Here is a 12021-nt window from a genome sequence, read left to right as displayed (position 1 = left end):
TTAACGGTTAATATTAATAATATAAACTATAATTTATATAAAGACGGCAATCAAAAACAGAAGTGACGCTGCTCAGTAGCGTCCCGCCCCAGCTGGGGTCAGCTGACTGGTAGAAACTCGGTCAGGTGGTGTCAAAACCACCCGAAGAAGGAACTAAAGGGTATTTAGGAAAGTTATTGGTTAGCTTTATTGTGTTTATTTGTACCGCATTATTCGCTAGATTAATAATACACATTTTAGATCATCAGCAATGGCGCTCAGCGATGCCGATGTCCAGAAACAGGTAATGTTAATCCAACATTTGTCATGTCAGCTTGGTGAGCTAACTTCTGCTAACTTTGTTGAACCATCTGTGATTAAGTTAACTACTCAGCGTCTTGCTCACCAAAGTAGTTCTAACTTGGACATCGCACCTTGTGCTTTTGTATGCCCACGATATGACAACATGATTGTACGAAAACTGAAAACCAAGTGAAGTTAAAAAAGCTAATGTGCTAAAAGTTGATACTCCTACAAGAATTACTTGTACTTCAATGTATTCATTGATCTTGGTGTCACTTACTTGCAGAATAAACACTGTTGTGCCGCAAAATTTACTTATACTGTATACATATTCATAAAACTTGAGGTTCGTCGAAACTCTGTTTGTATGAGCGTGCAATGAGTTTATTATTCACTAACATTGCATAACTTTTGACAGATCAAGCATATGATGGCCTTTATTGAACAGGAGGCCAATGAGAAAGCAGAAGAAATTGATGCAAAGGTATATTCAGATGCTTATACTCAATGTTTTATCAAGAATATTTTCAGGCTAAGTGATCAACATAACATGCTATCCCTGTTCCCAATGATTTCAGGCGGAGGAAGAGTTCAACATAGAGAAAGGTCGTTTAGTGCAGACACAAAGGGTGAAAATCATGGAATTCTATGAGAAAAAGGAAAAGCAGATTGAACAGCACAAGAAAATGTAAGATGTAGGTGTTTTACAGGATATAGAGAACAGAAAATGGGACTCGATAGGTTTTTATGCTAAATTTTGGTTGGCAAATATGTAGGCTGAAAAGATCTAATGATATAACATATCAATAGATACATATATACATACTATATCAATATAAAGGCTTATATTGATATGTTAAAACGGCATACTGTTTTGTTTCGCTATAATGTGAATTGCCTTCTGAAATAATGTGTACAATAAATTATGATATATGCAATACTCAAGTACAGTTTAACTAAAATACAATAAAAAATAACTTTATTACAACCTCCTCGAACGGGAATTAAACAACAAGTACAACTACCCTTGCAGTCCTTTAAATCCAGCTTGCTTTGGAGTGGGTGCAGTGTGTTTGACCAATGCTAATAATTTGTATTCATGCAAATGGTAATTGTTCCCTGATGGATAACAGCCAGATGTCCAATCTGCTGAACCAGTCGCGGCTGAAGGTGCTCAAGGCTCGGGATGACATGATCGTGGTCAGTGGTCACCCTCTCCGCCACACCAGAAGTACAGGGCTACACTCGCATAGGAAACATTTTTCTTTACCAGACCTACACATTTTAAATATTATTTGTTCGAAATACCCATATTTGTATCCTCAGGTTTGATGTATTGCATGTTACTATGCACACCTCAGACCTAAGATTTGCATTTGGGTGTCGCATATTTTGTGTTTTGTTTGCTGTATATGCCATGAATATGTGTTCTCCAGCCCGTGGCAAAGTCTGACACTTTCCTGCCTGCAGGTGGAGCTAATGCACATGACTGAAACAGGCTTATCATGTCATCCATTCTTACAGCTATTCTCCTGTAGTCTGTTGTTTAGAGGAATACATAGTGGATGGATGTATGTAGTATTTGGTTGGCTGAAAGGTTAAGTGGTTTGATTTTATGTTGAGTTTCTCTAACCGCTGTTGACAATCAAAGTGCTTTGACAACTGGTGTCTCACACATTCAGGCTGACTAACAGCGTAGTGACCTATGCGATGCCATACCACACACAGGTTCATTCCATGGAGCGTAGCCAGTCAGTATTATTGTTGATTAATTGCAGGACTTGTTGAACGAGGCCCGCCAGAGACTTGGAGATATTTCCCAAGACCCTGCCAGATACTCTGCGTTGTTGGAGGGTTTGATCTTGCAGGTAAATTGCCCTGTCTGCCTTCCCATGCTAAACTTGTATGTGGGGTTACAACAGTATGTGTTATAGTGGAAGATGCTGTAGATTGGCTGATATTAATGAAAGACCAGTGTTATAATAAAAAATGCTTTCCAATATCATAGATATTGATATTGGATTTATAAGGTGTGTGTGTGTGTGTGTGTGTGTTTGTGTGTGTGCGTGTAATATATATTTCCAAACATTAGAGATTCATTACAGCGTGAAAGCCGACTGAGTCTTAACTTTTTTGCTGCATGTGTGCAACATCTTTTCCAGGGCTTCTATCAGTTACTAGAGCCTAAAGTGACGGTCCGATGCCGACAACAGGACGTAGAGATGGTACAGGTGAGAGGGTAAATAATCTGGTGCTAACCAACTGGGATGCAGTACTGTTTAAAGAAGACACTTACAGTTCTATGACTTCAACAGGCTGCCATTGACAAAGACATAATCGTCTATAAAGACACTGTGAAGAGCAACATTGTCGTCAGAATCGACCAGAACCGATTTCTTGCATCGGACATGTAAGTCCACACAGAGGAATCCCACTGTAGTCAATCAGTTGGCAAACATGGCAGCCCAATTCATAGACCCGACTTAAGGCTGATGTTTGCTTATTTTGGTGTGTGTGTGTGTGTGTGTGTGTGTGTGTGTGTGTGTGTGTGTGTGTGTGTGTGTGTGTGTGTGTGTGTGTGTGTGTGTGTGTGTGTGTGTGTGTCAGCTGCGGAGGTGTGGAAGTGTACAATGACAACGGAAAGATCAAGGTGGCAAACACTCTGGAGAGCAGGCTGGACCTCATGGCCCAACAGGTAGAGCTGTTCACCACAGTAATGTATAACGTACCATAACCAGTGAAACTCTGGCATGTAGCTGTGTTTAACCACTGTAATGTATAACATACCATAACCAGTGAACCTCTGGCGTGTTGCCCTTTTTACAGATGATGCCTGAAGTCAGAAAATCACTGTTCGGTCCTAACCCTAACCGTAAATTCCTGGACTAAATGGATACACTAGTAGTGGGAGGACATGAGGAGGCTGTAACTGTGTAAAAGGTTGCCATTGTTGGTCAGGAGCCCCCATTACACTCACTGCAGTGCTAAGACTGGATATTCAGGTATCTCTTGTGTGCCATTGACATTGTTTTGTATTGAATAGATTTGTGCCCCAGAAGTGTCCTTATGAAATTAGTGTTTTGTTGAATGTCAATGCATATGGTCCTCTTCAATACAAATGTATTTTACCAAAGTGGTCAAGCACTTGATATGTATGCCAAAATAATAAATAATTTACAACTGAACATGAATTGACAAGATCTATTTTATTTACAACCTGTAAACAACACATTAATCTAAATGTGAACTATATTGTCTAAATACTATTATCTAGGTACTTTAGCCTCATTAGAAAGGTAGAAAAAAAGATTTTAGTTCCACCTAGTGGATTTATGAGGACCAATAACAATTGTCAGGAAAATATGCCATAATGCTAGGTGGGCTGTCAAATGTCATTGTCCTTGAAAAACTTGAACAAAATCTACAAATCAATTCCATTCCTGGGTTAGGTTTTCATTTCCAGCCCTTTCTCGCTCGCCCTCCGAATCCAGCAAGTCTCATTACCCCGCTGATGGAGTTGAGGTCTGAGTGAGCTGAAATACTTGTTGAGAGAAATTACAGTTGCAGAGTATCTCCCTGGACCAGAAGTAAAAGGACGTGGGACTGTTGACCCTTAGGAGAATCGTAAAACCCTTTAAGAGGAGGTGGGGAGGCCCATTTCACAAGGGTCTTTAATTTCCGGCAAGTAGATACAACCATGATAGGATATTATATGTAGACGTTTAATTTGGGCTAGAGACTTTCATCTAAGATAAGGCTTCATTGCATATATTACTGTTCTATAAATTCTTCAGGTAAAGTACTTGGCGTAAAATATATATAAAAACAAAAAAGAGTAATACTGAGCAATAAATCCAGCATGGCTTGAAGTTCTTCGGACCTCCAGAAGAGGAAGTTAAGGCCACGAGAGAGTGGCCCAGCACTCTAACCTGAGGCCTACAGACCGTAAGAAGCATGTGGGGATGTACAGGACACACACCAGGCTTAAAGCATTATCAGCAGATTATCCAAAGACTTTGAAGTCACGGGCAGGCATTGCCTCTCCATTGAGGAGAGCCAAGATTACAACTTTAAATTTGCGGCTGTGGGGGAGTAATGCATGATGGGGGCGGAAGTAGGCTAAGCCCCTTCGTTAGGCAAAGAAACGTTTGAGGCGGTTGCTATTCGGACTTCAGCCGTACTCTCCAATCGGCATATACAAACCTAAGAAAACATCGGATTTTCATTACATGCAAACAAGGAAGTGGTCAATTACATTGTGGCATTCAGTCAGACTGAATTATCTCTGGGGGGAAATACCAGCCCTAGATATTACCCTGGAAGTACCCGGGACGACTAGGGAAATAACTACCCGTTTATCCACGCACACAAGAACCTGGCGGACCTTTGAAACCTTGTTGAACATTAAACATTAAAGAGTGGACCATTGGTCTACATATTAGTCAGTCAAGAGATGTCCTCCTGTTATCTCTCATTTCCCATTTTGGGTAGCTACCTGTCCATCGTGTGCATCCACCGTTCACTGCTGTTTATTCACAACGTGTAAGTAATAACATTTAGTGGAAGAGAAATGCCATGGCCCTTGCAAAAGGGCTTTAGACGCCCAGCGACTCCAGCACCGCCTCGCCAACACCAAGGAAGTATATGCCCTGTGCGATGCCGAAGAGAGGGGCGATGACCAGCGCACGGCACGTCGCCCCCTTCAGGAACGCAGAGGGGCCCTCACGGCTGATGATGCGTCTGTACAACACACGGGCAGGAGGTGGACAGTCAGGAGGCAAAGATACACACGACACAACGTAGAGGGCCACAGCATTATGTGTTGTCCTCACCTTATACAATCAAGGATCCCTCTGTAGCTGTCCTCACCCTCTCCCTTCTGCAAGGTCTGCAGACGAGTCTTTATGACTAGAGCAACATGGAAAACCACATGTCACTTCAATCAGGTGGGAGTATGGAGATTAGACCAAAACCCATTGTAGCAGGGTTTGAGGCTAGCAGTGGCAAGAGGACATTCCTATCCCTCTTTATGTCCCTCCCTTTTTGTACTTACCATCCAATGGCGTCACGGCTACAGCTGCCACTGACCCCGCAATGCAACCTGACAGGAACGACTGCAAGAAGGGTGCTCGCTCGTTCCCATTACCCTGGCAACTAGCGCCCACCCCTCTTGGGCCCAGCGCATTTAGGTTGGCGAACAGCGGGAAGTAGATCATGGAGAAAGGGACATCCCTGGAAGCACACGAACGTGAGGCAAAGTCAGTTGGAAGGGAACCAAGCAGGCCCAGAGAAAAATGTGAAGCCGTCGAGGAAGAAGAGGGCCACAGATGAATCGCTGAGGTTTATTGGGAGAGAGAGAAAGTGCAGCATGCTTCAGGCAACAGACATAGCTGCAGGAAATCTATTGATTCATTAGTACTGATAAACAAAGTCCCATTGCTGGCATGACTACGGTTATACAATCCTCAATGAATAAATTAAAATGAAGTTCAATCCGAATAAACCAAATTTGGCCCACAGAAAGTATATTGTTGACTTCGTCCATTTTATGTTTTATTTTTGTTAGTTCTCAGTAGAATGCGTTGAGCATATGGAGAACGGTTGAGTATTATATTCAGTTTAAAGAAGAAAGGAGGACAGGCAGACAGACAGGCAGCAGGCGAGGAGGCAGACAGGCAGGCAGCAGGCGGGCAGGCAGACCTGAATAGTGTGGCCCAGGCACCTCTGTAGAGGCCAGCGAGCCCTTGGGTCCTCAGCAGGTCCAGGGTGATGCTGGTGGCAGAGGTCCGAAAGGCTGGCCGGGCAGGGGGGGCAGCCACCAGCGATGGGCCAGGGGCCCCGGCCTGGGCCGGGGTAGGGGCCGGCCTCTGGGCAGCTAAAGAACACATCAGATGCTAGTCATGTGCTCACTCACCCATTGCACTTAAATGTGGCCAGAGATGTAAAGATTTCAGTTTGTCACCTATTTTAAATAGAGGAAAACAATTAGGAGCCATGATCTTCTGATTACCCTCTCAATTCTTATTCTTTCCAAGTATTTTGACATATCTGAGCTTTTACACACACGTGAGATTGCAATTCACTGGAAATATATGTGTTCGGAATGCCAGGCTTACCCAGCCTTCCTGCATCCTGCAGCTGGATTTTAAGCATTTCCATGGGCGTGGTGACGACAACCTGACAGGTCCCAGCCCCACACCCTGCCAACATCTCCCCCCATAGAGGAAGCTTTCTGGGGAGGGACGAAATATACAGATATAGTGGACCCAATATATTGAATACTAACAACTTTTGAGGCATATATGGTCGGGATAAACATAGAAATTAGGTTAGATTCAAATACATTTTTAAATTGACAATTCGGCCAATCGGCATGAGTTGAACTGTATGTGTATGTGATTTTGTAAAGCTTGGGGACCAAAGAAGAACTACCCGTCCTTCGAGAGCTTCTGTCTGAAGATGTCATTGGCTGCCAATTTGATGGCTTTTTCTGGAGTGACAAGGGTGAGATTCACTGCAGCGCCTGTAGTGGATCATCACAACGGATTGAAGTGACATGCGCGGCAGCTTGCACTAAGACACATGATCACAACACCCAACAACACGGCAACATATGGTTTGCCAGCCTGGGAAGCTAGGGTCAATGTAAACTAGTGGCTATAAAAAGACCCAAGCCCGGAAGAAGAAGGGACAAGTTTAGGTGGACACATTAAGGTAATTATAAAGGATGGGGGCTTGTTGATGTGAGGATCATGGAATGGAAACAAATACCTCGATAACATCCGAAATAGCCTTCTGACCGCACGGTCTTAGCCAAGCAATCCAGCCTTCAAAACACAAGAAAAGGGTTGTTGTTGTTTTTATAAATAGCCATATTCTGAGCCTGGTGTATAAGACAAATTAGACATAGCAATTTAAACTTTTGGAAAAAATATGCAAGCTACACTGATTGTTAATAAAAGCTTTGTGTGATATAAAATATTGTGATATTAGCTGTGATAACAACTTTAATAATAAGGAGGATATTAAATGAATATGTCTTATCACTAGTGTAGAAAAAATATACAGATAAAACATAACGCTATGAAATACCTAGGTGGTTTATACAAAGACTACTATATTTTGAAAGGGTTTGTATGGGTTAGCTGCCCCATCCTTCAAGGTTAATCGATGGATGGCACAAAATTGAAACGTTTTTAGAGTACTGCTACTACAAAAACCACACACGCTTTTTTGTTTGCGTAGAAAAGGACCAAGCAAGAGGCATCCGGTGATCCTCTGGTAGGATAAGCCCTAATCAAATATCTCCTAAACAGTACCTAACGGGGGGTTTCCAACACCCTATACTTTATATACACATCATTCATGTGATATGATTTAATTGGGAGCCCAACTCACAATCCTTTGTAGACTTGGGCACCCTGCTGGTTCTGGAGGCGTGTTTTGGCCAGGTCAATCGGAAACACACAAGTCACACCAACAAGCCCGGCAACGCCCCCATTAATCAGCTTAGCAGGGAGGCTGTAAGAATACCAACATACAGACACACACAAACACAACCACATGGATACATGCAAAACAATGCACCTGCTGTGGAACACGGTATGCAAATGTTGAGGACATTGGCCATGGATTAATAAAACAACATCAATGAAGACACAAAGGTTCATACCACACATGTAATCAAACACACAACCAAAGAAACAAACTAATTTGATGACTTGTTCTACGGCTTCATTACGAAGGACTTGGACCTCACCTGACTCTCTTGTCGGCCATCCTGCCTGGGGCTGGGCTCTGTTCCTCTTCTCTTGTCTGAACCGTTACTTCTTTCCTTTTCCTCACCCGCCTTTCCTGATTCCTTTGGGTTGGCACGCGGCCTTAGGTGATACTGCCCCTGATTAGAGCCAAATCCTGGGCTGCTCTCTCAGCATGTAGCACGCCACGAATATCGCTCACTGCACTTTTGATGTAACACAAGTTAGGCTGGGCATGCTCCTTCCTGGAGTGGCACTGATGGAGCCCTTTTTTCCGTTGAGATGTGGTTCCAACCTCTAATGATAGACATGTGTATTCCACCCAGCCTTTCTGCTCTGCTGTGTCTCACGCCAAATCCCGGTCCCTCGGCAGCTGCCTGAAAAGACAGTATCTGTTAATACACATGAAAGATGATCCTATTCAACCCAAGGGATAGAGTTAACAAAGGCATTGTGTGGGCAAGGTTAGTGGGTTAGAGGGGGTTGTACCTTTCACAGATTGACTGAATAGAAGTTTGCACTCTCTGTTTGACTGCTCATTTGAAAAATCGATCATGAATATCAGCCTAAACATCCAACATGCTTATTCATAAACTAATGAAAAGTAGAATATTTTAAGAGTGCCACACTGAAGCCAAACATTCTTAAATCTCTCTAATCTGCCCACTAAATGGATAAGTCCATTTGATCTACCGAACAGGGGAGTAACTGAAAGATGACAGGGTCACCGCTTTTATTTTACACCGTTTGAATTCCACCATTTACAAAATAACTGAAAGAGCTATTTTAAATAAAGAAGTTTTACAAGACTCTATTTTATTTTGGTTCATGCTGAGCCCCCCGTAGCTTGTGGTCTACCTCAAGGAGAATGCTTTAAATGATAACAATGTCGTGCAACCCTGTTGTGAAATCAGAACACTCAGAGTCTATGCACGTCCCGCATTCTTTTCCATTCTTTCTCACTCCTTAGTGCCCAAGGATTATTAATTAATCCCACTTTTAACCTCTACACCTCATTTCCCCTTTGTTTATTTAAACTGTAAACTGTAAACTCTATAGTAAATGTTTGCTCCCTTTCAAAAAGTACAGAAGGAATTACTCACGTTTTACTTACTCCTTCATCTCTTCACAGTTTGGACCACTTCAAGATGACCTTCAATTAGCCTTTTGAAGCTGTCATTTACTACAATTCTTAAATTACTACTAATTCGTCTTCCTTCGACCCACTTGCCTTTTCTCAGTCTTTGTCTTATCCAGGCTGGATCCTGGTCACATTCTGCACATGCCTCTCAGTGAGCCTCTTTCTGGGGAACTTTCTTTCAGCTCAGCTCCTTTCACGCACAAGAAGGCCTGCCAAAAACACAGACAAAACCGTTTCACCCTGAGCCAACGTTGAGGTTGGTTCCCGAACCTCAACTTCCCCCAAACTCAGATAAAACAAACACACACACACACACACACACACAGCTCCCCATGAGAGACAGTGCAGAAAACCCTTACATTTCTCCCACAGGCTATAGTGGGGCATGGGGGGGGGAACTTACCTCTGTGGGTGCATCCTGTAGGCAGGATCAAGCTGTCCACTCTCCTTTCCCTTCAACAATGTGTGCAGCACTGGTAGTCAAGCGAGAGCGATCTGAGCAAGCCAGCCGCCGCTCGGGGGCCGTTGCACAAACAGCAGCATTGTCCTCTCGCCTAAGCTCCTCCCTCTCACGCTGATTCCCCCCGTTTGACACGGCCCAGCCTCATAGGTCTAGGGCGCTAATACAACTCCACATTAACTCATGCCTGCACCTCAGCCACTGCCGCAGACATGGCCGGTACAAATGTGATGTAGTGTGACTTTTGTTATTTTATTCATCAACTTGCTGAGCCCCAGTGGCATTCTCGTTTGTTATTTATACCCATTCTAAGTAACTGATATTACATAATTCCCTGGAGTACCATACAATACAATATGGTTGAATGGGGTCTTAATGACCCAGTAGAGTCTTTTTGAGATAGAATGACCTTTGTTTTCATTGAGAGTTAATAGAGGCTATTTAAAGAGCAAAGGAGAAAGATGCATGTGAACACAATGCACTGCCTTGCCAATATATATTAACCAGCATTAGCCAATTGACTCATTTATTCATTCCGGTTGAGGGAAGCACAACTCATCCTGTGTCTCCTCAGCCGTGGCATCCTGGCAGAATATTACAGAATATTTTTCTTACATTCAGTCATTTAGCAGGTGTTTTTACCCAATGCAGCTTGGATAAAAACAGCAAATCATCCAAATCAGAGTAGCTACATCAATATCCTACCAGGATGATGAACGCGTGTGTATGCCTTCATCCAGATGGAGGTGTCTGAGAGGCATGCTGCAAACAGTGGTGACTGGTGCCGTCTGGGAAAAAAAGAAAAGGCTGGGTAAGATAAATTAACCCCTACTGCAATATCACATGCTTTTGACTTCTGTCATAATAGTAAGCGAAGGAAATAGGGTTGAATCCAAATGTTGGGTCCATCTATATGTGTATACTGAAGTGAGCATTAATCCTTGCTCTTGTTCGTTATCCCCTTGTCATTTGTGAGACAGCTTGGATTACAAATAGTTACATGCCATGCCGTTTTCTTAATTTCCTTTCTTAGAATATCAAAAAGGTCAATTATAGACGACCATTAAGGAAAGCTTTATGAGAAAATAGAATTATATAGACATTGGAGGTTGGAACATGAACATGCTAGAAACCTTACCGCTTTCAGTGGAATTGGGCTCCTAAGCGTCCAGAAATAAAAGTGATGGTTCCACTGTGATGGCTGTGTTTACTACACTGCCCAAGATAAAGGGGAGTGAGGACAACTAGTTAACGTGCTCTTTTGCTGAAAAAGGTGGCCGCAACGGTGAACAACTTTAACTTTGGCTAGGTCATTGGTGGTTTGGTTAGTTAAGAAAGAAACAATGATGAAAACAGTGGCAACAGTGTTTTTGCTATTGTTTCTGTTTGGAAAGCGTGACAAAGTGCTTGTAATAAAATCCTATTGCGACGCTCCGAGGAGGAATAGACTCATGCCCCCGCCCTATCCCAAGACACACAGATGCAGTTTTCAGAGAGGACGTTAGGTGGAGCCCGAGCTTTGCTTATTTATGTTTTTTTTAAAAAAACACATTATATCTTATTGTGCAGTTCAATTTAACGTCAAACACCGGTTCCATTTACATTTTCTAAAGACCTAATTTAATTCTGCAATTGAAGTTGACACATTGAATAGGCTACGTAACATCACTACTCTCACCTTCCTCGGTAATTAGGACACACAAATTGATTAAGAAAAGAGATTTAAACCCGAAATGTTGCTTAATCCTCCAGAAAATCCAAGGAATCGATAAATCTACCTGAACCATATATCCATTAAGAACAGGGATCTTAGGCAAGTGTATTCCCTTAAATGGTCGCTGCACATTCAAGATTGTCATGCCAACAAATGCGATCAATTAAATAACAGAAAGGCCTACTTTTAATTTTCATAGCATGGTGTAAATTGATAATTTTAGAAACCTAGCTTCAAATCAATTCCGTTGCCGTGTACTTAAATATCCAGTCTAAATCACTGTCATACCTAACTTTGTCCCCTTGCGTTCTTATCTGAAGATGGAATGCCTGGCAGATGATACTGTAAATTATCGTTATTGAATACAGAGAGGGTGGGACTTCGGTGTCACGGGTTTAACAGAGGAGATACTTTATAGGGATATCGGGATCCGTTATCTGTTTTGATATTGCGTCTTAAATGTTTGGAATAAAGACATACACATGCTGCTTGTCAATGTGGTTCTCTATGCCATGTTCTTCTTTTTCTAGCTCCAGGGACTATACGTACGCAACGCAACCCATAACATGCAAGCGACCGGAAATTGAGTGGCAGGCCGGAAACACTATAATTCAGGATCCTCTCTCGGACTACCTCGCACGTACGCGTAGCGCCTCCCCCATCTGTT

General features: G+C 42.7%; 2 protein-coding genes across 3 annotated transcripts; one reads left to right on the top strand and one right to left on the bottom strand.

Annotated features, from left to right (window-relative positions):
* Positions 1–86: 86 nt before the first annotated feature.
* Positions 87–3467, top strand: atp6v1e1a (ATPase H+ transporting V1 subunit E1a). The gene is made up of 9 exons (XM_030365808.1): positions 87–283; positions 701–766; positions 861–970; positions 1416–1482; positions 2061–2150; positions 2445–2513; positions 2598–2692; positions 2890–2977; positions 3109–3467. The coding sequence occupies exons 1-9, from the start codon at positions 251–253 to the stop codon at positions 3169–3171; spliced, it is 681 nt and encodes a 226-aa protein (XP_030221668.1). The 5' UTR covers positions 87–250; the 3' UTR covers positions 3172–3467.
* Positions 3468–3469: 2 nt separating this feature from the next.
* Positions 3470–11127, bottom strand: slc25a18 (solute carrier family 25 member 18). 2 transcript variants are annotated; one of them, XM_030365807.1, is made up of 12 exons: positions 10779–11127; positions 10346–10428; positions 9143–9389; positions 8042–8416; positions 7681–7803; positions 7054–7109; positions 6715–6805; positions 6399–6514; positions 5983–6157; positions 5336–5514; positions 5115–5190; positions 3470–5022 (listed from the first exon to the last, which is right to left on the bottom strand). In XM_030365807.1, the coding sequence occupies exons 4-12, from the start codon at positions 8059–8061 to the stop codon at positions 4878–4880; spliced, it is 981 nt and encodes a 326-aa protein (XP_030221667.1). In that variant the 5' UTR covers positions 8062–8416; positions 9143–9389; positions 10346–10428; positions 10779–11127; the 3' UTR covers positions 3470–4877. The 2 variants fall into 2 exon arrangements, with proteins under 2 accessions (XP_030221667.1, XP_030221666.1); XM_030365806.1 differs by lacking the exons at positions 10346–10428; positions 10779–11127 and adding an exon at positions 9584–9765.
* Positions 11128–12021: the final 894 nt, after the last annotated feature.

This window comes from Gadus morhua, chromosome 9 (assembly GCF_902167405.1).
Source record: "Gadus morhua chromosome 9, gadMor3.0, whole genome shotgun sequence".
NCBI classification, from domain to species: domain Eukaryota; kingdom Metazoa; phylum Chordata; class Actinopteri; order Gadiformes; family Gadidae; genus Gadus; species Gadus morhua.
The sequence above is the reverse complement of the archived record's forward strand: the minus strand, read 5'-3'. Positions and strand labels throughout refer to the sequence as shown.